Here is a 27,129-nt window from a genome sequence, read left to right as displayed (position 1 = left end):
GACACTCTGCCTCCAATACCAGCTATTGCATGTGCTTTCTGCTTTGAGGCAGTAAAACAAAACTTCGTCTTTATTCTTTGTTTTGAAAGGGTTTGGTTGTTGTTGAGACAAGGCTGTCAAGAAACTGGGCCCTCAAATTCACAACAAAGCTGAAGATAACCTTGAACTTTTGCTCCTCCCGTCTCCATAACCCAAGAGCTAGTACGGTAGGTAAGTACCACCATGCCAGGCTTCATATAAAATCTTTTGAATATGGTTTGACCTATGTAAGAGACTCTGCATCAGCCCCTGCCTGCAGCTTCCTGCCCTTACTGTGTTTGATGATGAACGGTTACATGGAACTATGGAGGAACCCTTTCCTCCAACGTGCTTTGGTCATGGTGTTTCATCACAACAACACTAACCCAAAGACAAGGTGATACCAGGACAGTGGGGTGTTACTGTGACGGTCCTGACCATGTTTTGCAAAGGACTGTAGAAGGATTTTAGAACTTTGGGCTACAAAAGTCACTGAGGGTTTGAGAGCTCAGTGAGCTATGCTATCGGAGCTCTGAAAATTAAGGGTGTTGAGAGCAGTGCAGACAATGCACTTTAGGCCACCATGAAGTGAAGTTTCAGAAGGATGAGAAGATTTGGGTCATTTGTGTGAAGACTCTGTAATTCTGGGCAGCTGAGGATTAAGACTCAGCCACGATTAGCAAAATACCAGAACCACTAGAGTAAAACCTTTGCTTTACTGGGATAAATGATGCTGGTGAGCTGAAGCGAAGAAATTAGTGGTGATCAGGGCGATACAAGCATCAGGAGGCACACGTACCTCCTGAGAGTCAGGGCACAGAGGCTGTGCTCCAGAGGTGGCCACGGTTGTGCCTTACACTGGTAGCGGAACCTGCTAGTACAAGAGTCACCCTGGTGGTACTGGTTTTGAAGGCAAGAAGGGTTCATGGAGAGAGAGCAGCTGAGGCTTGGTGCAGTGAGAGGCCAGGAGGGGTCACTGGTGAAGGTGCAGCCTCGGTGGCAGTTAAAGGCCATGGATTGAACATGCAGAGAAGTTGAGGCTTGGTACCATGAAGAGAGCCTATGACAGGCTACTGGTGAAAGTAGAGCCCGATTACAACAGAAGACCTCAGTAGTTTGGAGAAGCCAGTACCGTGGGATGACCACAGCAGCAGCTGTGGAGGAGATCCTGCCTGACCTTAAGACAAGCTCTGTGTACTGCAGAGGCCAGAGCCAGAGAAGTGACTCAGGCCCTTTGGAGGAGCCCAGAAAATCATGAGCGAATCCCAGCTATTGGATTTTGCCTTGATCTGAGTGTGATTATGCCCTGGTACTTTCTTCTTGAAGTAAGTAAATATTTAACTTATTATTTATTGTACAGGAGCCCAGAGTTGAAAGACTGAATTTTTAAATAGATTTTAGGTTTTAAAAGAGACTTTGGGGACTGGAGAGATGGCTCGGCAGTTAAGAGCACTGACTGCTCTTCCAGAGGTCCTGAGTTCAATTCCCAGCAACCACATGGTGGCTCACAACCATCTATAATGGGATCTGATGCCCTCTTCTGGTGTGTCTGAAGACAGCTATGGTGTACTCACATACATAAGATAAATAAATCTTTAAAAAGAGAGGGGGGGGGAAGAAAGATTCTGGATTCTTAAAGAGATTAAATCTTAAAGGGCAATTGCACTGTCACTTCTCAGCCTTCTGACTAGCAGGGATATGGGAGGACAGCACAAAACAATAGGCCAGAATTCATATTTAGACAAATGTTATCAAATTAAGGTGCTACTTACAGAGGCGTTGACTTATAGAAAGAGTCTGGGTATGACCGCTTGCCATTCACTTTGCCGTTGGAGGAGTAGGCCATCGGACTGTCAACTCTTTCCGCATAGTCAGATGGGGGTGGAGGCATGTCCTGCGTGCCTGCAGACACATTTTTAACCTTAACAAAATAAAAAACAAAAAATAAAAATAAACCCAGGAGACACTGCCATCCCTCACGCATAACTCTCATAACTGAAGGGGTAGATGTTACGTTTCACACCTGGGAGAAGAAGTGAACCCGGCCTCCAGGCTCTCCCAGCATCCCTCAGTCGCAACCGGTTAGAGGGTATGGTCTGTGTACCCCGCCCTCTGCTCTGAACCCTCCAGCCCCAGCGGCCCTTCCCTATGTCTGCAGACATTAGGGTTCCCCACCCCTCCTTTTGTACCTTTGGCCTCCTGGCTGCTGTACTTGGCTCCCCTGTCTCCCTTCCCCTTTCCTCTCCATACATGGTTCAGGGTCAGGGCCACGCCAGCCTCTTCCGGATATGTCTGCCACTGGCTACGCACTCCAATCTATCACAAACTTTCTCCTCCACCACCCCGAGGAGCACCATATCCTTTCCTTTCTTTTTCATTTATCTATCATTCAGTAAAGAAGTGGAGGGGGGAGAGGGGGAGCCTGGAGAGATGGCTCAGCAGGTAAGAGCACCATCTGCTCTTCCAGAGGTCCTGAGTTCAATTCCCAGCAATCACATGGTGGCTCAAAACCATCTGTAATGAGATCAGAAGCCCTCTTCTGGTGTGTCTGAAGATAGCTACAGTGTACTTGAAAGAAAGAAAGAAAGAAAGAAAGAAAGAAAGAAAGAAAGAAAGAAAGAAAGAAAGAAAGAAAGAAAGAAAGAAAGAAAGAAAGAAAGAAAGAAATCTTTAAAAAAAAATAGAATAATGGCACTGGGCTTCTTGGATCTCAGTGCCCCCATCTGCATAAATTGGGGACAATTACTTCATAAGAATGTTAGGATGGTTAAAGGACATGAAGTATCCTATCTACTATGTCTTCTGAACACAGTTTAAAAAATAACCTCCTACTATACTGGATAGAAGTAAATCCTTTAGCTCCAATTGATCTCCCCCCCCACACACACACACAGATCTTGCAAGCTGGTTGAATCTATTATTTTATACTCTTGCAATTATTATCTGCATCTATATATAGTGTGTCCTTACTATACATCTACACATAGTGTGTCTATACTATACATCTATACATGGTGTGTCCTTACTATACATCTACACATAGTGTGTCCATACTATACATCTAGACATGGTGTGTCCTTAGTATACATTTATACATGGTGTGTCCTTACTATACATCTACACATAGTGTGTCCATACTATACATCTATACATGGTGTGTCCATACTATACATCTACACATAGTGTGTCCATACTATACATCTATACATGGTGTGTCCTTACTATACATCTACACATAGTGTGTCCATACTATACATCTATACATGGTGTGTCCTTACTATATATCTACACATAGTGTGTCCATACTATACATCTATACATGGTGTGTCCTTACTATATATCTACACATAGTGTGTCCATACTATACATCTATACATGGTGTGTCCATACTATACATCTATACATAGTGTGTCCATACTATTTGTGAGCCTTACATCTTATGTTCTCTGCTATGGGAGCATGTGGTGTTTTTGATTCTTTCATATCAGGGTTAGAGAGAGACGGGATCATTTCTCTCTAAAGTGGAATTCAGGGCCACTGCCAAACCAGCAGGTACGTTTCCAGGGAGTGTACTTAGATTCCACCATGGGGGGCCCGGGTGGGAACCATTCTTGGCTCCCACTGAATTCCTTACAACAGAACACAACAAATCCCTTGCCAAGTCGAAGGCCTGTTCTTACGCTAGAGATCTCATCAGAACTATGAAAGACAACCTTCCAGACAGAGCACCCTCTCACTTATAGCAATGGCCCCCCCACTTACCTCTAACTTCTGGAGACAAGGACTGTTCACAAGCTACCAACCCACTGCCTGCTAACAATGCTCAGCTGACAGATCAGTTCCTGGGCACAATCTTACAGCCATGAGTCCTCTCTCAGAAATGAGGAAGCTATGGCCCAGGGCCTGGGATAACCTTCCCAAGGACGTAGACCTAATAAAAATGGGAATGTGGGAGGCCTTGCTAGGCAAAACCAGGCCAGTATCTGCATAAGTCAGAAGCCCAGAGCTTGGCCTTCAGGATGGCCCAGTTTGCAAAGGAACCTGACAACCTGAGTTCAATCTCTGGGACCCACATGGTGGAGGGAGAGAGCTAAGTCCCACAGGTGTCCTCTGAGTCACACTCAAGTGCACCCCCCAACACACATATACACGAATGTAATAAAAAGAAGCCCAGAGCTTGCTGTAAAAAGATTTCCTGGGAAACTAGAGGCAAAAGAATGTAAAATGAAAACACAAATTAAGATCTGTCTTGGGGCCAGACCCCCTCGGAGCTCCCGGGGACTGGACCACCAACCAAAGAGTGCACATGGGTGAGCACCCTCATAGAGGCAGGAGGAGAGACGATGGGACAGAGGTTTCCAAAGGGGAGACCTAGAAAGGGGAAAACATTTGAAATGTAAATTAAAAAAATCCAATAAAAAAAGGAAAAATAAAAGATCTGTCTTAGGAGAAGACAAGCCATCATTCCCAGAGCCAAATGCTAGAGTTGCCACTTAGCACAGTCTCTGGTAAGCCCTTGACTGACTGAGTCTTTACTCTGGCGGCTACAAGCATGGAAAAGAATTGATAGAAAAAGGAAATGGAAATCCACACAGTGGAGTCCAGCCAACCAAGAAATGCCTCAGACTCACTCTTGAGATTAAATTCAAAAGTTTATCTCAAAAATGTATCTCACACAAACAAGTTTAAGGAGCAGAAGAGTTGGCGACCACTTACTTATCACCCACAATGCCCTCTTCTTTCTCTCCCCACCAGCAGAGCAAGATGCCCAAAGGAAAGAAGGCCAAGGGGAAGAAGATGGCCCCAGCCCCCACCGTCATCAAGAAACAGGAGGCCAAGAAGGTGGTCAATCTTTTGTTTGAGAAAAGGCCCAAGAACTTCGGCACTGGGCAGGACATCCAGCCCAAAAGAGACCTAACACGCTTCTTCAAATGGCCCCTCTACATCCGGCTGCAGCGGCAAAGAACCATCTCTATAAGCGGCTCAATGCCCTTCCTGCCATTAACCAGTTCACCCGGGCCCTGGACAGGCAAACAGCGACTCAGCTGCTTAAGCTTGCCCACAGGTACAGGCCAGAGACAAAGCAGGAGAAGCAGCAAAGGCTCCTGTCCCGTGCTGACAAGAAAGCCACTGGCAAAGGGGACGAACCAACTAAGAGACCACCTGTCCTCCGAGCAGGGGTCAATGCACTCACCACCTTGGTGGAGGACAAGAAGGCTCAGCTGGTGGTGATTGCCCATGATGTAGACCCCATCGAGCTGGTGGTTTTCCTGCCTGCCCTGAGTCGAAAGATGGGGGTGCCCAACTGCATCATCAAGGGAAAGGCCAGGCTGGGCACCTGGTCCACAGGAGGACACACACCACTGTTGCCTTCACACAGATTAACTGGGAAGACACGGGTGCTCTGGCTAAGCTGGTGGAAGCTATTTGGACCAGTTATAATGACAGATATGACGAGATCCACCGCCACTGGGGAGGCAACGTCCTGGGTCCTAAGTCTGTGGCTCGCATTGCCAAGCTGGAAAAGGCAAAGACTAAAAAATAACTTGCCACTAGCTGGGCAGTGGTGGTGCACGCCTTTAATCCCAGCACTTGGGAGGCAGAGGCAGGTGGATTTCTGAGTTCCAGGACAGCCAGGGCTACACAGAGAAACCCTGTCTCAAAAAGACCAGAGATCGAGAGAGAGAGAGAGAGAGAGAGAGAGAGAGAGAGAGAGAGAGAGAGAGAATAGAATAGTTAACTTGGGAGGGTACACGGATACTAAGGTACACATTCCAATGTTTAAAAAAAAAAAAGGTGGAGCAGGGCACAGAGGCAGGAGGATCTCTATGAGTTCCAGGCTAGCCTGGTCTACAGAGCAAGTTCCAGGACAGCCAGCGCACTAGACAGAGAAACCCTGTCTCTCAAAAAAACAACAAAAACAAAACAAAACAAAAAAGCTTGGATGACAGCATTCTCTGCTCCCTCTCTGCTCTGCCTTCATTACAAGTTCACGTGCACACAGTCAGGCGGGAAACCACAGCCAGCCAATCCAGCAATGAGACAGCAGACACCCACGCTAAGGAAAGGAAATGTCTCGGGATGAGTGCCTGGTCACGTGCCAAGCAGTCTAATCACATTTATTTTAGCCCCACCCAGATAGAAAGGCTTATCAGTATTTTCTGATGAGGAAATTAAATTAAATATCTTGCTCAAAGTAAAACAGAAGAAGCTGGTGTGGAATCCGCCTTGTCCCTTGCTCAACAGGCTGTTCCTTTCCAGTCCCGCCCCAGTCTCTTGAGGGGTGCGCTGTGCCCAGGTACAGCACATAGCCCTGAAACAAAGAAAATCATTCTCCTGCCTTACACTCTCCACGCTCGGAGATACAACACAAAACCTCTACTTGTCTAACTTGGTAAGAGCAGCGACTGACACTAAATTTAACCACTAGTGATGCTGAGAATTCCACACAAGCAGGGCCTTTGCCAGTTTGGAAGGGAAGTAGAGAAATAGCCCCGCAGAGAGAAGTGGGCTAATCTCCAAGTGCCATCTCCATTCTACAACACGCCCAACCCACCTTCACGAGCTATGATCCTTGCACAAGTTCTCAACACTGAGAGGTCTGACTTGTTTTTCCTGTTCCTGGTATTTTTATACCTGCAGATGCTCAACCCTGACAAAAAACTCAAAATACCTTCTCAAAAGTTCTTTTTTTTTGGTTTTGCTTTTTTTTTTTTTTTTTTGGTTGATTTTTCTCAAGACAGGGTTGGTTTCTTCTGTGTAGCCCTGTCTGTCCTGGAACTCACTCTGTAGACCAGAGATCCGCTTGCCTCTGCCTGTAGAGTGCTGGGATTAAAGGCGATTGCCACCATTGCCTCAATCCTTTTTTTTTTTAAAACACTCTGAGTTTGAAACGTTCCCATGGGGACCAATCCTTCAAGTGAAGAGGTCATAGACTAAGTCGGAACAACTGACAGATTTAAATTGCTCAGTGGCACGAAGGCCTTTGTTCAGTACCAGCTGCATATTCCCCAAAGAAACTGTATATCAACAAAGACAAATTCTGTCAGAGCTCTGGAAGCACATCAGGAGCTTTTAGAAGTCTGGGGGCAGGAGAGGTGGTGAATCTCACCAGTTATCTAGTCTATGGCTTCTTGCAGAAACGGAAATCCCAGGGAAGGCTGCACGTCAGTACACAGGTATTTCGGGCTATGGCTCATCTAAAAGGCCAGAAACATCCCTGAGCCGCCATCAGCTGTCCCGGAGACCCTTCAGTCTACTAAGGCCCTTCAGTGTATATGTCATGACACAGAGAGGACTTTTACCTACGTTTACTCAAAGGCTAACCGGGTCTGCAGTGTAACAGCTGTGGCTAGACTTTAGGGAACAGGGGCTCTCAAATCATGTTCCCCAACACGGCACATTCCCACCATCAGTTCCAAACCCACTAAATCAGAAAACAGGAGCCTCCCCCCATCCCCCCGTCCCCAGTAAACTGCTCTAACGCTGCCTCCAGGGGATCCTGATGGTGGCAATGGTGGAGCCACTGAGGTGGGACAGCATGCCCTGGGCTGCAGACAGCCATGCCACAGTTAGATCATTACACCTATCCACATGGCTGACTTCTGAAACATTAACTCTTGGTGCCAGAAATCTAGGAATTGCAGCTTTCAGAGAACCACAAAAAGCACTCTCCAGTTCTAACACAAACTCTTCCTCTTCTCACAGACCTCTCTGAACAGGCTCTGTTTCTGTCTGTCTGTTTCTGCCTGTCCTCCAGCCTCTCTCTACTCACGGTGGGCCTGCAACAGTCAGGGCCTACTGCGCTCGTCCTCCTGGGAGGTTCAGTCAGTCAGCCAGACAGCTGTTAACTTCTGCTACATCCTGTTCCACCAGAGACCACAGACAACCGTGTCATCTTCCCCACTGTGAGAGTCCAGTGAACCAACGGCACAGGCAAGAATGCTTGAGAGATGGCTCAGCGGTTAAGAACACTGACTGCTCTTCCAGAGGTCATGAGTTCAAATCCCAGCACCCACATGGTGGCTCACAACCCTCCATAAAGGAGATCTGAAGCCCTCTTCTAGTGTCTGAAGACAGCTAGAGTATGCCTACGTATAATAAATAAATAAATCTTTAAAAAAAAAAAAAAGAATGCTTGTACTGGGGAGAGTGATGGGCTATCGAGTCTCATCAGTTGTCTAATGTTGATGACCAAGACTGCCTGGCCACTCCAGCCCAGAGCATGCTCATTTCTCTCATCTGCATGCTTCAGAGATATCACAGAAGGCCTTGAGGAAAACACGTCTTCACTGAAAGGCTGAAGCAGGGTAGAGAGGAGTCAGTCACACTTCGACGGGACATTCACATCCCAACATCTCGCATCCTCTTCCCAAGCTGCAGACGTTATTGATTACCATTCTAACTGAAATGTATTGGATGCAGATGTACTCAATATATTTTCTTATGATGATCTCAATGTACAGCTATTTTATCAAGACATAACCCCCATAGAAAATCAAGGAGCATCAGTGCATATACACAGTTTATTGGATATCAAATATAAAGCTGTTTCTAAAAAAGAAAAATCACTGGGTAAGATTATATTAGATGACCTTCAATCTCAATAGCCTGGCTACGGATGGAACTCTTACTTCCCCCTGTTTACAGACATCTAACCGGTTATATTAAAAACTTCATCAGAAGCCAAGGGCACCAAACTCTCTCCTGGAATGGCCACAAGTAACAAGATCCACGCTGCATGAATTCTGCCCTGACTCCAGACTCTCATGGCTGTTTTGTTTTTGTTTTTTTCCTTTTTTAATTTTTCTGCCAAAATTAAGTTATAAAGTTCAAACCCAAGTCACAGAGTTCCCTGCACTGGAAGAGTCCAAGCAACTAGCCCAAGGCATACATCACACAGGCCACCATCTTATCTCCAAAGCCAGTCTGCCCCTCAGATCTTCATCCTCCTTCAGGAGAATACCAGATCCATCTCAGATTCACCAACTACAGCAGAAGAACCTGAAACTCCAGCTCTGAATTTTAATTGCCAATTGATCAGATAATATAGTAATAAAAACTGACCTCAAGGTCAGGCTTGGTAGCACACACCTCAAAAAGTTAAAAAAAAAAGAAAGCCTCAAGCACATGTTCACAATCAACTTTCAAATATTTACCACAAAGGTGCAAACTTTCCCCAAGCCAGGCTCGAATTCATCTAGGGAAAATGAATATGAATTTTTCACATATTTTTAATCAGCCACATCTCATACTAGTCTTGAAAGGCAGATAAAATAACTGCACAAAGGAACTGAGATGCAAAAATATGTTAATCTGCTTGTGTTGATCTGGAACCAGAGATGTTCACATATATCCAGGTACTCCCTCCAACCAAACATGTGGGTTAGTGTATCAGAGTTCAGCCTGGGGTGGCACATGCCTTTAATCCCAGAACACTGGAAACATAGACAGGGGATCTCTATGAGTTTCAGGCTAGCTTGGTCTACAGAGTGAGTTTCCAGGACAACCAACTGTCAGGGCTATATAGAGAAACAGCAGAAGAACCTGAAAATCCAGCTCTGTGCCTGTCTCAAGAAACAAACAAACAAAAAAAAAAGTAGAAAAGACCACCTTACACGTGAAGGATGGAAGCGACGGGGGGCCTAAGGGTCATGCTAGTCCGTCATCTGAGAACTCAAGGGCACAAGAAAGGGTTTGCTTTGCCTCTTGATGACACAGCCTCTTTAGAGCCTGGTTTTCTGGCCTGTATGCCCGTTCATGGTAAAATATCCGCAGGTAATTGTGCAGAAACTCATCCAATACACAAGAGCAAGGCACTTGAGGGCTCCTCGCGGTTGTTGTTGTCTGGGACGGGTCTCCCTGTGTTGCCTTTACTCAGGAATTAAATCCTCCTAGATTCAAGCATTCTTCCCTTCCCCAGCCCCCACTGGCCCAGCCTCCAGATCTGGCTTCCACTCTTCCCAAACCCTGAGAAGCAGCTCCATCATACAATCAAGACACTGGTACCCAGAGAAGGAGCCCATCCTCATACCGACGGATGACCGCACTCTGGCTTGTCACTGCCATATTGCCTAGTCACTTGTGCATGACACACAAGCAGGGCTCAGACTATCTCATGCCTCATAAAAGTTATCCTTTGCCCCCATCAAAACTCTTACAAGGATCAAGATAGCAGAGACACTGCTTGGGGTTTTGCTACTTCAACAATGGTTGCTAAGTAGAAAGAAAATACATCAGGCCAATGATGAAAGAAAAAAATCTATATAAACCAAGATAACAGTGATGCACTTCTACTGTTGGCAGACAGGCAGTATAAAGTCTAACAGTACCAAGAGTCATGGCTGAAATGATAAGCTTTGGAAAAGAGTTTGGCATTATTTTCTAAAGGGGTGTGTTCACAAACTCTTCACCCGAGGAATTCCACTTGGGTATGGGTAGAAGAGAAATTTGCACAAGAGTAGGTAAGACAAGGAGGTTCATATTCCCCCTGGCAATGGGCAAAGAGACACCTTTGGTTTTATGTCAGTCAGAGGCAGAGAGCGTGGTAGGCCTTTGTTCATCCTAGCTTGACACATGGCTTGATGGTCAAAGCTATCTTATGTCTAGGACTCATAAAAATCAAATCCAACCAATTCCAGGCAATGCAGCATGGGAGAAGGAAGACAGACACCAACCTAAGGACCGCCACGCCCCCCACAGATCCCCCTTCAGCGCACAGCACAGGAAGGCTATAGACACCTGCTTGGGTCAGGTCACACCTTCTCAAGGTTCAACTGTCCCCTACTGCTGCGGGAGGGGAGGGAGGGCAGCGGGTGTTTCCCCTGCACCAACACCATGCCACCCAACATGGATGGAGGAAGTCACCCACCAGTGCATGGCCAGCCCCCGCAGCCCGAGCCACCACAGTGTGCGAGTATGTGGTGGTCAGGTGGGGGAGAAAGAGAAGTGAGTGGAGCGGCTTGAGCATTATGAAGAGAGATGGAACTGGAGACTCCAGGGCGGAGAGGAGGAGCCTGCTCTGAGCAGCCAGCCAGCTCTGCCACCTGGGGTCACTGTGAGGTGCCAGTCCCGAGCTGTTGCTGAGGGCCATGACTGAGTGTGTGGCTACACAGCAGCAGGAGTCAGTATAGATATCCATGGGGATGTCTCTGATTGGGGAAGCCACTGGGACCATTTCAATGTCCAGGGGCTAAGCAGAACTATCCCTGGCCCTCACTGAATGTGGCATTCTAGCCAAGCTGGCCCCATCTCTCACCTATGTCAGCACTCAGGACAGCGGGCCCTGGCCTCAACCAGGCAGCACAGCGGAGCTGGCCCTGGTGGCAGGATGTGGGTGAGCGCGCTCTGGGAGTGAGAGTGGGAGAGCTGACCTGGCCACCCACTTGCCATGGGGTGGCACGGGTGCAGAGGTACCGCCCCACCTCTTGCCACATGCAGCAGTCGGGAGAACTGCTGGCCCTGGGGTCATGAGGACAGGTGAGCTGGCCCCGCCCTTTGTAGGCCTTGCACCCATCCGTGCAGCACAGTAGAGCTAGCCCTGTTGGAGGGGGGTGCAGGTGAGCTCCCAGACTGTGGAAGAACTAGCCCCTGGCTTGGGGGTTGGGGGATGCCCTCTGCCACCTTGCTCCCTGACCCCTGAGGCAGTCAGGAGAGCCGACCCTGGGGGTATGAGAGCAGGTGAGGTGACCCTGTTCATCGCTGGCTGCAGGACTTGGGAGAGATGGCCCTGTGTCTTGCCTGGGCAGCACAGTGGAGCTGGCTCTGAGGTGTTGGTGCACAGTGGAGCTGGCTCTGAGGTGTTGGTGCAGGTGAGCCGGCCCTGAGGGCTTGAGAGCAGGCTGAGATCCAGGGCTCTGAATTGACCCACCCCAAAATCGATGTCATCTGCTAACAGTTGGGATGTGTGAAAGGCCAGTCCTGCTATTGCAAAGCTGCAGTGACCCAGGGCAACTGCAGGGTAACTGGGAGGATCCCCAATGAAGACCCTATACCGAGTCCATCACTGAAGCCAGGGACCTCAAGACAGACCAATGGCTCACTGCAGTGAAGCTGTGTGGACAGAGGGATATACTATGAGACATGCTGTGACACACTACGGCTTCCACAATGAAATGTTTTCTATGCTCTGTTTGTTGTTGTTGTTGTTGTTTGTTTGTTTGTGTTTTACTTTGGAGGGGTGGTTGCAAGGGTGACAGAAAGATAGGAGGGAACGGGGAGATGGGTAGGACTGGAGTGCATGATGTGAAACTCACAAAGAATCAATAAAACGTTTTCTTAAAGGTTCATAAAAATAGCAGTTGTGTTTCTGTTTTGCTTTGTGGCAATGCTACTGATCACACCCAGGGCCTCCAGCACACTAGGCACACACTCTACAACTGAGCTATAAAGCCCGTCTACCAACGCTATACAACAGCCCATCAACAGGAACTAGATTAACTCTCATGAAATTCTGGAACACAGAGAATCAGACTTTTGTCACTAGTTAAATACAACAATGTAGATGAATCTCATTAATCTAATATTGAGTTTAAAAGGCAAGTGATATTTACAAGGATAAATATTGTTATATTTATCCCCCCACACACACACACCTCTTTATATCTCTTTGTCTCTCTCCCTCTCAAACACATACTCTCTCTCTCTCTCTCTCTCTCTCTCACACACACACACACACACACACACACACACTGGGCATTGATCCCAGGGCCTTTCACAGTGGTAGGAAAATGCTCTACCACTGAGCTACACCCATAGTTCAACATTTTCTATGAAGCTAAAATATATTTTTGGATGAAACCTTAGTTGGGAGTGTGTTAATAAGTGTTCACTATGAAAAAAAAAAAAAGAAAGAAACAGATGAAAGTAACAAGAAATGCTATGCATGTATCAAAGATAAAAATGTGCCTGGCAGTGGTCTTTAATCCCAGCACTTGGGAGGCAGAGGCAGATGGATTTCCAGTTCGAGGCCAGCCTGGTCTACAGAGTGAGTTCCAGGACAGCCAGGGCTACACAGATAAGCCATGTCTCAAAAAAAAAAAAAAAAAAAAAAAAAAAAAAAAAAAAAAAAACAACAACAACAACAACAACAACAACAAAGTAATGAAGCAAGACTGTGTTAATCTACTTGTGTGTGTCTTAAGTCCCAGTTAGAAACAAAACAAACCCAAGGAAGCCTGAGAGGATGAAATACTCATTTTCAAGTCAAGCTGTGCCAGACTCTGGAACCGGATTTTTATGAATGAAAATGCTGTCTGCAGATAATAATCAGGCTCAACACCAATCTTCTGCATTCTCTAACGCTTTATAAACTCGCCATGAGAAAATGATTTGTTGGCCTTTTACATAATTGCTCTGGTCAAATGTGTTCATAAAAGGAAAGAACAGAAGAAGGCACACTTTACCAAAAAAAAAAAAAAAGGTGGCTCTTAAAGAGATATGGGTTCAGTCAGTGTGAGGTCACATTGGGGAAAGTTAAGTTAGGACTTACTTCATGCTGTAACTGAAAGTGAGTTTCAGGCTGGAGAAAAGGCTCAGCAGTTAAGAGCACTGACTGCTCTTCCAAGGTCCTGAGTTCAAACCCCAGCAACCACATGGTGGCTCACAACCATCGGTAATGACATCTGATGCCCTCTTCTGGTGTTTCTGGAAACAGCTACATTGTACTTACATAATAAATAAATCTTTTTAAAAGTGAGTATACAGATTGGGAACTGTCTTAGTGTAGGTGCTTGTCTGCTATGTACTGGGTCCCAACCTCACAGAGCACAGCAAGAAGACTGTCTAGACCAGACACCGCATAGAAACCACAAAGAAATAGACAGGAGAATAACCGAGAGCTGTCACTCATACTTCAATGAAATGGCTTTAAAAGAACACTAAAGACAAAAGGAGAGAGACTAAAGGGAATCTGGAAAATGTAACGAGTAACTGCAACATGGTAAGCTTTGTGAGAATGGCAGGAAGACAGAACAATCCAAAAGAAAGCCAAGCCCTGCTATTCAAGTGATAAGATCCTAAACAGCAGACAAACCTGCTTAATCACAAAATGTTTTTAGAGGAACCTCACAAATTTGACAGGAATTAAAGACTGATAATGTCTAGAACAGGAAAAGATGTTGGAAAATAAGCAATTTCAAACGTAATCAGGTATCAGAGTGTGCAGAGCTTTTAAAGCCAGAAGGCAACCGGAAGGCGAGCTGCTTAGAGCCAAACGCTGGCACAGAGAGAGAGTAAAGAGAATCCTTGCAACATCGTTGGGAAAGCAAACCAGTACAGTCACAGAAAAGCCAGTTCCTGAGAACCTTCCAAACAGAACCACAGCGTGAACCACGAAACACACTACGGGGCCACTGAAAAGGAACAGAGTGCCTGGCAGTTGGTGGCACACGACTTTAATCCCCACTCAGGAGGCAAAGGCAGGTGGATCTCTCAGTTCAAGGCTGTGATCCAGGATCTTGAAAATAGTGAGATCCTGTGTCTGCACTCCCATGTCTACTCCCCTGCTACTCACAACACTCAAGAAAGAGACTGGAGACCTGCTCAGCACACACACACACACACACATACACACACACACACACGCACACGGCACTATTTGCTACACCACTCCAGGGATGGGCAAAACATACATGAAGGCAAAACACCCATACATATTAAAAATTATAATAAACTTTTAAAAATTAATATAAATAACCTATGGGTCCATCAACTAGAGAATGGATAAAGCAGGTGTGGTACAGGGGCTGCAGAGAGGGCTCAGCTGTTCTGAGCACTTTCTGATCTTCTAAGGGATCTGAGTTTCATTCCCAGCACCCCTCTCTCATGCTCTCATATTGCCACAGGAACACACATACACACACACACACACAGGGAGGTTCTGATGCTAACTGATTTAGTTCTTGATTTGCTAACAAAGAACACCATGAGCTAATTGCTGGCAGAAGGTACAGATGGGACTTGCAGGTCCCAGGAGGAAAAGGAAGAAAAGAGGGGCTTTTCTGTCATGCTTTGGAGGAAAAGGGATGTAGCAATCACATAAGACCTGGCAGGGGGCGGGGAGCTATGGGTGGGTGGCCAAAGATGTTTTGCAGGAGCTCGGTGAAACAAGCCACTAAGTAAACTCAGGGTGGGAGGAGCACCAGAGATAATAAATTGGTAAGGGCAAGCCTTTCCAGGCCGCAGTTATCTGAGCCCAGCAAGTGTGCCTAACAGGCAAGTTATAAAGTAGCAAAGCTGTCTGTCTCTTATCCGTGGATTCAAGGGTCTTGGGTGGGAGCCGGAAGCTCAGCCCCTCCCAGAGCTAAGTCGGTGAAACAAAAGGAAATCCAGGAGGAGCTGGTATCGAGGCAGCTCCCAGGAAAAGGTGGTGGTGATTTTTAAAACTACACACAACATACATACATACATACACACACACACATACACACACACACACGTTTGATTTTGTTTTTTAGAGACGGGGTCTCACTATGTAGCCCTGGTTATCCTGAAGCTCACTATGCAGACCAGGTTGGCCTCCAACTCACAGATGATCCTGCCTCTGACTTCCAAGTGCTAGGATTAAAGTGTATGTGCCGCCATGCCCGTCAAAATTTTATTATTTTTATACTAAGAATTTCTTAAAAATTGCCACAAACAAAATCCAGTACTTAAAATTCCAAAAATTGACAAAAAAAAACCTAATTGCCAAAAATAGGACCAGATTTGGCTTGCTTAATGGATGTCCACAAAAAGAATGCTCCCTGCAAATGTGTAGGGATGGGTATATACAGGAAGGACTGGAGAGAGAAAAGGGAAATTGTGTAACTTATATTCTAATTTGCAAATGATTAATTAAAAATTAGAAAAGAAAAAAGTGTGTGGAAATCCCGTATGCCGTTAACAGTTGTACAATGCACAAATGGTGCTGCTATAAATTCGCATTTTCTCATTATCTAATTGCGCCATGTGAATACATACCCTTTAGCTTACTAATACTACTATGGAGAATCCAAAGAACTGAAGACATGTACACAAGAAATACAAAGTAAGCCGCCTTTACTCCCAGCACTGGGAGGCAGAGGCAGGCAGATTTCTGAGTTTGAGGCTAGCCTGGTCTACAAAATGAGGTCCATGACAGCCAGGGCTACATAGTGAGACTCTTGTCTCAATTCCCTATCCCCCCACCCCTACCCCACACCCCCTACCCCACCCCCACCCCCACCAAAAGAATTAAAAAAGCCTACTTTGTATTTCTTTCTCTTTTTGTTTTTCCCCCAGACAGATTTTCTGTCACCACCACTGTCCAGTAGCCAAAGGCTCCTTAAAAGCTATCATGCAAGAAGTTTCTTCTCACCAAACTTATACAACTCAAGTAACAACAAAGTATCAAGGTGAAAGGCACAACAATCCAAATGAATCTCCCCAACTCGGCCTGAGAGACACGAGAGTCAGGTCAGCATCCTCTGCAAACTGACGAGGAGGCACAGAGGACCTGAGCTCATGGAACTTCTAACTGAAGACAGGTGTTCTCTGTGACTGTTATGAAACAGATACGTGTGTATAAAAACTCATCAAGCTTACAGTTTTTTGGGTTTTTTTTTTTTTTTTCAGGAGTTTCTCTGTGTGGCTCTAACTATCCTGGAACTCGATTTGTAGATCAAGCTGGTCTTGAGCACAGAGATTTGCTTGCCTCTGCCTCCCAAATGCTGGGACTAAAGGTGTGTACCACCCCCATCCAACTAAATTTTATACTTATTCTGAATGTGGTGGTTTTTATAAGAATGGCCTCCACAGGCTCATATATATCAATGCTTAGTCACCAAGGAGTAGAATTATCTGAAAGGATTAGGACTGTTGGAGGAGGTGTGGCCCAGTTGGAGGAAATAGGTCACCGGGGCTATGAGGCCTCAAAAGCCCTCACCAGGCCCAGTCTCACTCGCTCCACCTTTCTAGATCAGGATGTAGCTCTCAGCTACTGTCCCAGTGCACACACGCACGCACGCACGCACGTATGCACGCATGCACTCACTCACACACTCACTCACGCACGCCACCAAGCTCCCCGCCAAGATGATAATGCGTTAAACTTCAGAAACTATAAAGCAGCCCCGAATTAAATGCTTTCTTTTATAAGAGTTGCCTTGGTCATGGCATCCCTTCAAAGCAGTAGAACAGTCACTAAGACACTTAGTATATGGATAGATATATATCATACTTCAATTTTAACAGTATCAAAATACTTTCAAGCCAGTTATCCCAGCATTCAGGAGGCTAAGGCAGGTGGATCTCTATGAATTCTAAGCTATCCTGGCCTATATAGCAAGTTGTAGGCCAATCAAGGATACATAGTTATACCCTGTCTCAAATATATATATATATATATATATATATATATATATATATATATATATATATATATATATATATATAAAATTTTATTACATTTTTATGTAGGTATTTGTGTTTGTGGGGTGTGTGTGTGTGTGTGTGTGTGTGTATGTAGGTATTTGTGTTTGTGGTGTGTGTGTGTGTGTACATACACACATAAACAAGCAACAGGAATTGGTTCTCGCCTTCTATCCTATAAATTAAAATACGGTCATCAGGGCTAAAAAAACGGATCAGTGGTTTAGAAGACTGGTTGTTCTTTCAAAGGACCTGGATCCAACTCCCACATACACACGGTAGCTCACAACCACCTGTAACTCCAGATTCAGGGATTCAACACTTTCTCTTGGTCTCTGTGGATATCAGGTATGCACATGCTCTGCAAGCAAAACACCCATAGACATAAAATAAAATTTAAAAGAATCTCTGTTATTAAAGAACAAAAGGTCATGAGGCTTCGCACCAAGCATCTTTATCCACTGATCCATCTTGTTGGTCCTTAAAACTGTTTTTGAGGATGATTTAATGACATGATAAAATACCTATAATATTCGGTCAAAATGACAGGATTTTATACTTACATAAAGAGTAGGATTATACTTCTGACTTAGAAGTAATTAGGTAAGATGATAAATGAAGTATATCAAACAGGTATGAAAAGAGAATTTTCAAAATTCTTTCTGCTTAAAGTCAGTTGATATACCTTATCCTTTTGGCGGGGGCAACTCAGGGACTTTCTCATGGTAAGCAAACACACTATCATTTAGCACCTCTAAGCCATCAAAATACAGTGAAATCTGTGATTTCGGGGCATAACAGAGTCAAAGTCTATCTGGAATAAAAACTAAAGCACTGTAGAAGTAGGGCTGGAGATGCAGCTCAATACAAAGTAGCTTTCTAGCACACACAAAGTGCTAGGCTCCATCCCTAGAATTGCAGAAAAAAAACAACACACAACAACAACCCCATCTGAACAGTGGAAAACAGCCTGTTAAGTGGAAAACTTAACAACTTTAAAGGACAAGGTGTGTGGAAGGTAGGCTCACTTTACAAAGAGCAACAAATCCAGAAAAGATCTCCTGGAGTCTGCAAATAGCCCAAGGGACCCCAGTTCATTAATATAGACACCAGAGCCAATAGCTGGGGGAAAAGAGGCAGGGGGGAGGGAAGAGAGGGGAGCAGCCTTGGTATAGAAAGGAGTCCCATGGAAGAAGAACATGCAGGAGGGAGAAGGCAGGAGGGAGAAGGCGAGCCGCCATGATATGCAGAAGCAAGAAGAGCAGCTAGGGCTGGGGGGCCAAGAGAACACGGCCCAGAGGGCACCTCCGGAGCTGCGGGCACTTCAGATGAAACAGGAACTACGGAGAGGAAGTAGATTCTAACAGCATGAAGGATAGGCTATTATGCTGCTTTATATTAAAATATAAAGACTGTGTGTGTGTGTGTGTGTGTGTGTGTGTTGTATCTGTGTCTGTGTGTGTGTTTCTGTGTGTCTGTGTGTGTGTGTTTCTGTGTGTCTGTGTCTGTGTGTGTTTCTGTGTGTCTCTATGTGTGTATGTGTCTGTGTGTCTTTCATTCCAGGAACATAAATGGTCAAAGGAAGGAAGAAACACCGACAGGATTTATTAAATTATATTTAGTACAATCTCCCTCAAAACAACAACAACAACGGTGCCCCCCCCCCCTAGTAAGGTAAAGAAACCACTTGCACAAGAGATGCAGGACTGGGAACTTATAATGGTACAAATGTTCTCATAGATATGCAAAAGAATCTAGGGAACGAGGAGTGATCCTAAAATCTAAAGAGGGGGCAAGACTCAGTATAGTAATAAACTGTTAAACCCAACCCAACTCGTGAGTAACACTCATCACTCTAGTACAGACTGGGGTTGCACTGAATGTGTAACTGAGCTCAGTGGAATGAGCTTCGGTAGGCAGAAGACGAGAAGAAACTCTTGCTTGAGGTTAAATTACCCAAATCACTTATCATAAGGTACTACATATGAAAATAATAATTTTTGTGGGTATATTCAGGGCTAGGGGTTGAACCCAAGGCTTTCTACACGATAGGGAAATACTCACCTAGCTATGCCACCAGCCAAAAGGAATGCCTTTTCGGGAACTATCTTTCCCTTCCTCACCACCACCATGAGTTACTGTAAATATCTTTTACCAAATTATCAAAAGCACTTATAACTGATTAAACCTTCTAGACAGTAAACCAGGTGAGAGGCTAAAGTTCACTGTGTCTCTGGTATCACTGGTGCTGGTCTCCCTAGAGCCGGTTTATTTATTTATTTTTTTAAAGCCTCTCTCGAAACCATAAGTAAACAAATGCTGACAGCCAGTGAAAACCTGACACACCCAGAAACTCTCAGCAAAACATTTACTCATGGTCCACAATGGACTGTCCAATCCTATCTACAGGTGGCCTCGCCTGGAGCTAAAGGTCGAAAAGAAAAAAAAACTCCTCCAAAGCTTCACACTTCACAGAGGAAGTAGCTTCCAACCGAAGCCAGAGAACAGCACCCACCACCCTGCAGTGGGTAATCCACACCCTTGCTGGCTTTCTTAACATGGCTTCTTTTTTTCCCCCTTCACTAGCTAGAAGTAAGTTTCATCTAAGCTCGTAGATTTCCTAAAAACTCCGGCATTCCCAGTTTATCATCAGCTCTTTTGAAGCCCTCCTATACCCCAGTGCCAGTGGCCACCACAGCCTAGAGTCAGCCAGCGTCCAATATTCCGATTAGTTTTCATGGCAACAAATCAGTCTGGCTAGATCCAGACATAGTGGTAAAGGCCTGGGATCCTGGCTACTTGGGAGGCCTGTTTAGTTATAGTGTAAGTTCACGTCCAGCCTGGGCAACTTAAGGAGATTCGATCTCAAAAACAGGAAGTGTGGTGAGATGGCTAAATGGGTTAAAAAACCCAGGTAAAAGCCAGATGCAACAGCAAGTCTGTAATCAGAGTTCTTCTGTGGTAAGATGGAGGCAGGCACAGAAGCATCCTGGGAAGCCCCCAGGACCTGCTGGCCTAGCAAGTGCAAGGTGGAAGATGAGGGCCAACCCCCGAGATTCTCTTCTGACATCACACAGGACCAGTAGCAGTTCGCACACCCATACTCACAAGCAGGGATCCACGCCTCCAAACACATCCCCCTCACAATCTACTAAACACAAACTCACAAAGAATAAAAACAAAAAGTAGCCAGTACAAAAAAAACTTAGGGACAGAAATCAGTGGCAGACAGCGTGCCTAGCTAGCTAGCACCTAGGGCCCTAGATTCAGAACCCAGTACTAAAGGAAAAAAGAAAGAAGCAGAAGAGAAAAAAAAAAGGAAACCAAGTTTCTATGGCTACTTTTCATGGCATCCCAATAGAAACAAAGTCTCTTTCCACACTCTTGGTAAAGGGTTGAGTAGCACTCCCTGCGCAGGTGCTTTCAAAGAAAGATTCCTAGGCTTTCAGAAAAGAACACCATACAGGAAGCCTGGTAAGATTTAAAGTGCGATGGCCTCCCTCCTAAAACAGAAACATCTATCATCTCCGTCTTTGTCACACTTAGGTATTTGATAAGCTAGATGGGACACAAGTGAGTCACAGTGATTGACCATGCTGCTATCGATGAGATGACACAGTTACCGACAGCAACCATTCCCACAATGCTGCTGCCTATCTTGCTGCCTCACCCGGTAGGCAACAGTGTCTCCTCCAAAGCAGTAAAGAAAGAAAAGGGGGTGGGAGTTCTTGCACTGTGCAAAGGCCAAGCTTTCTGTGATTTTCTAGGAGGTATTCCTTCCAGAGCCTGGATCTACACCCTGAAAACAGAAATGAGTTTACCCTTTAATAAAGCAGTTCCCACTGACCTGCCTTTTAAACATTCTGAGCAAAACAAACAAGCAACAACTTGGCCCAGTGTGGTGGCGCACACCTTTAATCCCTGCACTCTGGAGGCAGAGGCAGGAGGATCGCTGTGAATTTGAGGCCAGTCTGGTCTACAGAACAAGTTCCAGGACAGCAAGGGCGGTTACACAGAGAAACTCTGTCTCAAAAACAAATACAAAAACAAACAAAAAATAAGACAACTTACACAGCATACAACATACAAACACAATGATTCTAAGCATGAGGTTTAGCAAAGTACAAAAAAACAATTGGGAACATAAGGTGAGAATGTAATCAAAGGTTAAAAGTGTTTTTGCTCTGTTTGAACTTACCCACTCTTCCACATTGGGGGGCTGCTCATCATAAATGTGTTCCTTATCCCATAAAATATTGGACTTATCATACCGGTCCATCTTTCTTCGGGTTTTCACAGCAAAAAAGATGATTAAAGCAAAAGCCACGATGATCATGAACCCCAGGACAATGGCTATAGCCTAAAACAGAATGAAAGATATTGGCATAATTAATTTTAATTGCTTTAATTGAAACCTACCTTCTAGGAGCTAAAACCCATACTAAAGAGCCTGAGGTCTTGTGGTTTAATAGGTATAAAACTAAAAGTAAATTGTCACAGATTATGTATCATAAAACTAGCCCACACCAACTGGACTAAAGCTAGCCAAACACTCTTAGAGTGAGCTCCGTGCACATAAACAAAAGGGCATATTCCACATGACTCAGTACTCAAACCCTGCTTAGCTAGGAGCTATCAGAACCCCATTTCACAGCTACAGGAGTTTTGCCTGCATGTATGTCTGTGTGAGGGTGTCAGATGCCCTGGAACTGGAATTACAGACAGGTATTAGCTGCCATGTAGGTGCTGGGAATTGAACCCAGGTCCTCTGCAAGAGAAGACAGGGCTCTTAACCACTGTGCCATCTCTCCAGCCCCTTTGTTTTATTTCTTTTTTTTTCTAGACAATGTCTCATGTAGCCCAGGCTAGCCTCAGACTCTCTATACATAGCTCAAGGTGATTTCAACCTATTGATCTTCTTGCCTTTCTACCTCCCAGGTGCTAGGATTGATTAGACAGCCTCAAACTCTTACTTCTAAGGAGTTTAAAAACTGCTATTTTCAGAAGCAGTTTTAGATACTAAATCATACCTACAACCCTGTTTATGAAATATGCCTGGCAATTCTTTTTATACTGTTAAGTTTTAGGGCCATGGGGGATTTATCTTTTTTGTTTGTTTGTTTTTGTTTTGTTTTCAAGACAGGGTTTCTCAGTATAGCCCTGGTGTTCCTGGAAATCACTCTGTAGACCAGGCTGACCTCGAACTCAGAAATCCGCCTGTCTCTGCCTCCCAAGTGCTGGGATTAATGGCATGTGCCACCATTGCCTGGAGATAGGTAGGGGATCTATCTTAACATAAATGATAAAGATATTAATCTAACCAACCTATAAATTAGAGCAAATGGATGAATGATTCCTTTGATCTAGCAAGTTCCTCTGTTTTCAATGCCTTGTAGTAGAAAGGACCTGGTAACAATGAAGCCTCCTCCCCTGATGTCGCATTAGGTGGCACACTGGCCTGAGTGCACCTGAACTGGAGACCAGTGCTGGTTACACACTCATGGGAGCAGGAGCTCTCCCTCCCGCCGTCTACCTCACAGTGACATCCTTTCACCAAGAATATAGGTTTCAAATAGCCAGCCGATTAAGAGGGACGGACGGGCGTGTGGTGAGTTAGACACACCAATTCTGCCAGTTCTCAGTGCCCACCACAGACAGGTCTGAACAGTAGCAGCAGGCACTCTGAAAACCTACACCAGCAAGGAAAACACTCCATCTTCAAAATAAAGCCAGGCAGTCGGTGGAGAAAGTCTAACCCGCAAGAGTGACTCATTCAGGAAAAAGAATGAACATTCCGGGAGTCAAGAGGAGAAAAGAAACCAGCAGCAGTATTTGTGGTTTAATGGAATTAAGATGAATCACAGTTTCCGAAGGTAGGGTTTTACCCTGGCAGCACGTGGAATCACCTGGACAAAAAGGTACTAACACTATGGAAATTACCAAATCCCTTGAAGAAAATGGGAAGAGGCTCTCTGTTCATTGACTAGAAGATTTACAATTGCAAAGATGACAAGATTCCCCAAAACCAATCTACAGTTTTGAGGCAACTCTTCAAAGCCCTAGCAAGTGGGATTGCAAAAACTAAAACTCATCCTACCGTGCACAAGGATTATGCTAAAGGATAATCCTAAAAATCATATGGAAATGCAAGAAATAATCTAGTCAAAGTAATTTTGACCCAAGTTAGAGAATCCACACTTTACAATTTCAAAACTTACTATAATGCTAAAATAAGAGAGTATAGTATGGGTATAAGGACAGAAGCATAGATAAATGTGATCAAATGAGACTCAAAAAGTAAATGTTCTTGTTTATGACCTCTGTGTGTGTGTGTGTGTGTGTGTGTGTGTGTGTGTGCCTGCATGCACATACATTGCATGAGAGAGTGCAGTTCCTTGTGTGTGCACATGGGAATACATATGCATGCCTAAGTTGGAGAGGAGGTCAAAGGTCAACAGCTGGTGTTGTCCTCTATCAATCATTCTCATGTTTTTAAGAAACGGTTTCTCCGTGGATCTACAGTGTGTCATTTCAGCTAGACTGGTTGGCCAGGGAACCCCTCGGAGCTGCCTATTTCTGTCTCATCTACACTGGGGCTACTTGTGCACACCCACCATACTTGGGTTTTTGCATGGGTTCTGGGTTCCAAACTCAAGTCCTTGTGGATTGGGCATGCACTCTGCCCACTGAACCATATCCAAGCCCAGATGTTTCTAACCTAGGGCCTCATACGTGATAAGCAAGCTTTCCACCAATTAGCTCTATCCATCATCCATACAATCAACTTGTTTTGGACACTGACTGGCTTGGAGAAAATTTAGTGGAGCATGGAAGGTAGTTCATGTACCTATAGTTACACGTTGATGCTGTAGCAGGATCACAATGTCAAGGCCAATGTGGGCTATCTGATAAGACCCTGACTCCAAAGAGGATGAAATCATTAAAAAGAAAAAGCAAATTTTATAGAGAACACTTACTTTTTTTGATAAAACACCAAAAGCAAAAAACATCAAAAGAAAAACCAGACAAATAAGAGTCTATCAAAACTAAAGTTCTGTGTAAAGAATATCATGTTTTAAAAAACAAGTTAAAAAGAGAGAGAGAAAAATAAGAAATATTTGCTAAGCATTGATACGGACTTGCATATCATAAAGATTTAAAACCGGCCAATTTTAAAAGTAAAATTCTGAATATCCAGTGATGACAAGTATCCAATGCATATATTAAATTATGCTCAGGACCACTGGCTATCAAGGAAAAAATATCAAAGTACAAGTACAGCAAAGTAGCATTTCTGTCATTCAGGCACTCAGGATGCTAAGGCAGAATTGCTGTGAGTTCAAGGATGGCCTGGGCTACAGAGCAAAATCCTATTCCAAAACCAAACAAACACAGAAAAAGCCACCTAAAGGACCACGTCACAGCCATTAGCACAACCAGAACCAGACAGACTGACAGTAACAGGCAGTGGAGAGGGCGCAGAAAGGTTAGGACCCTCACACATCTCTGGAGCATCACCGCACAGCTCATCAACTGTATCCATAGGTTTACTCACAACTCAAGCGATGCTGAGAGTCATGCAAACATCAAAGATCATAAGAGCATAGGTAACGGAAGAAGCAGAAGCACACTTAATGTTCAAAGACTGATGGGTCTATAAAATGTGACATATATTCTTAAATCACTCATCAGTAAAGAAAAATAAAGGACTTATACATGATGATAACACAGATAAACCTTTAAAATATATATACCAAGTGAAAGAAGCCAGTCATAAGAGACCATATCTTGTAAAAAGTCTATGAAATACCAGAGAACAAGCAAACAGATGAAGTAAATTATGGCTGCCGGGGTGGGTTACGACAACATGATCAACTGCTAATGGACACATAATTAATCACCAAGATATCCTTTAGATAGGTATTAATATATGGAGTGTTAATTATGACTTAATAATGACACTCAGTCCCTCCCCCGAATTTTGGCATAATTTGAAGTAGGACTTTGACATGTTTTGTTTAAAATGTTCCCATATTGACTCTTCTAGTTGAATGTCTACAGGTTCTAGTTGAGTGTCTCTAATCTTACGGAGAGGAGACTGAGTGTGGGGAGAACAAGGAACTCTTCATACCTCCTGAGGATCCACCACGCAGTAGTGATACAAATACTGATCCACGTAGAGACTGGTGCCTCCAGGAGCATAAAACTGGCTGCAGATGGTATACAGCGGTGAGCCGTAAGACCCAGAAGCCTGGGCAGTTGGGTTCACTCCCATTATGTACACGATTGTGGCGATGAACACCATGATACCCAGGACAGCGCTGACTATGATCACAATCAAGTAATACCTTCTCGTTCTGGACATGCCAGACCTTATAACGCTGGTAACAAATATTACCAAGGAAGCGATGAAGCAAAAGGCTGCCATGGCCAGCAGGAAGCCTTTTGCTGCTCTTGGGTCTGTATACGCTCCATAGCCATAACCGTAGCCATAACCGTAGGCACCACCATAGCTCCCAAAGCCACTTCCGTAAGGGTAGCTTAGGCTTCCTCCAAAGAGGCCTGTCCCATAGCTTCTGTCCCAAGCCAGCGTGGAAGCCACACAGGCAAATATGGCGATGCACATCACAATAATGAGCATAGACAGGATCCGAATCACTCCCGGAGGCGACGTCCATTTGTAGAAGTGAAGAATTTCATCTTCTGGGTAAAAAGAGTACGCCGGCTGAGAGAGCATCGGTCGGACGTGCATCTCTCCACCATACATGTCATTGCTTGGTGCGTAATGATTGGGTTTGCTGAAAAGGAAATAGAGAGACCCCAAGTTAACAGCTTCCTGGAATAAGATTAGCCTTGCAGATGAAACTATTTTAAACCCTCTGAACAGTAAAGGGGTTGCTGGTTCCGTAGGAGAACAAGTCTGAAGTGGATCAAGTTTCCAGCTGATGCAGACACTGCTGCTCTGGGAACCGTATTTGACAAGGGCTGTTCTGGTACCTTTAAGAGCAAAGGACCTCCAAAATTTGCCCCGTGTGAGGGTCATCTGGAAATATGCAAAATGTCAGCTAATGGGGCTGGTGATATTAACTCAATGGCAGAGTACTGTCTCGTAAGCATGAGGTTTCTAAGTTCCATTTCCAGAACTGGGAGCAACCACCGTGCATGTGGATGGGACCCAGACGGCTTTAGAACAATGCATCTTTTTCCCTTGTGGAACATGGTAAGTGCATTTAAACGCAATGCCCATGCCAGCCTATTCAGAATCCTGTACAATTCCTAGCCACCTTACTCTGGACATCAGAAAGCACATTCATTCATCGATTCTTTGACGGCTGACTGCTGGAGATGCCAGGCGGACTTATGCGGACATTGTGCTTGGTAGTGGAGAGGCAAAAGTGAGAAGAGGAGAAAAAAAATGCACTACCATATCGGCTTTAGGGGGTTTTGTTTGTTTATCTTGTTACTATTTGAGACAGGATCTCATGTGGCACTGGCTGACTTCAATCTCATTATATAGCTGACCTTCTGAGTCTCCTGTCTCCACCTCCCAAATGCTGGGGTTAAGGCATGTGTCACCACGCCTGGCTTCTGTGGTACTGGGCTTCATGCATGTTAGGCAAATACTCTAACTGAGCCATGTCCTGGGCCCTAAGTGCTTGGTCATGGTGGTGGTGGAGTGGGGGTTCAGAACTGGGAAAGGAGCTAGATCTCTGCTGATGATGA

General features: G+C 44.9%; 1 protein-coding gene and 1 pseudogene across 1 annotated transcript in view; one reads left to right on the top strand and one right to left on the bottom strand.

The window, feature by feature from the left end:
• The window catches only part of Ocln (occludin), a 62,142-nt gene that overhangs the window by 23,451 nt on the left and 11,562 nt on the right, over positions 1 to 27,129 (bottom strand). Inside the window, 2 exon segments of the mRNA XM_052159942.1 lie at positions 21,605 to 21,766; positions 25,538 to 26,204. Coding sequence (XP_052015902.1) covers positions 21,605 to 21,766; positions 25,538 to 26,204 — 829 coding nt within the window.
• On the top strand, positions 4,783 to 10,095 carry LOC127667080 (60S ribosomal protein L7a-like; annotated as a pseudogene).

This window comes from Apodemus sylvaticus, chromosome 16 (assembly GCF_947179515.1).
Source record: "Apodemus sylvaticus chromosome 16, mApoSyl1.1, whole genome shotgun sequence".
Lineage (NCBI taxonomy): Eukaryota > Metazoa > Chordata > Mammalia > Rodentia > Muridae > Apodemus > Apodemus sylvaticus.
Note: the sequence above shows the minus strand (reverse complement) of the source record. Positions and strands in the feature narration are given on the sequence as shown.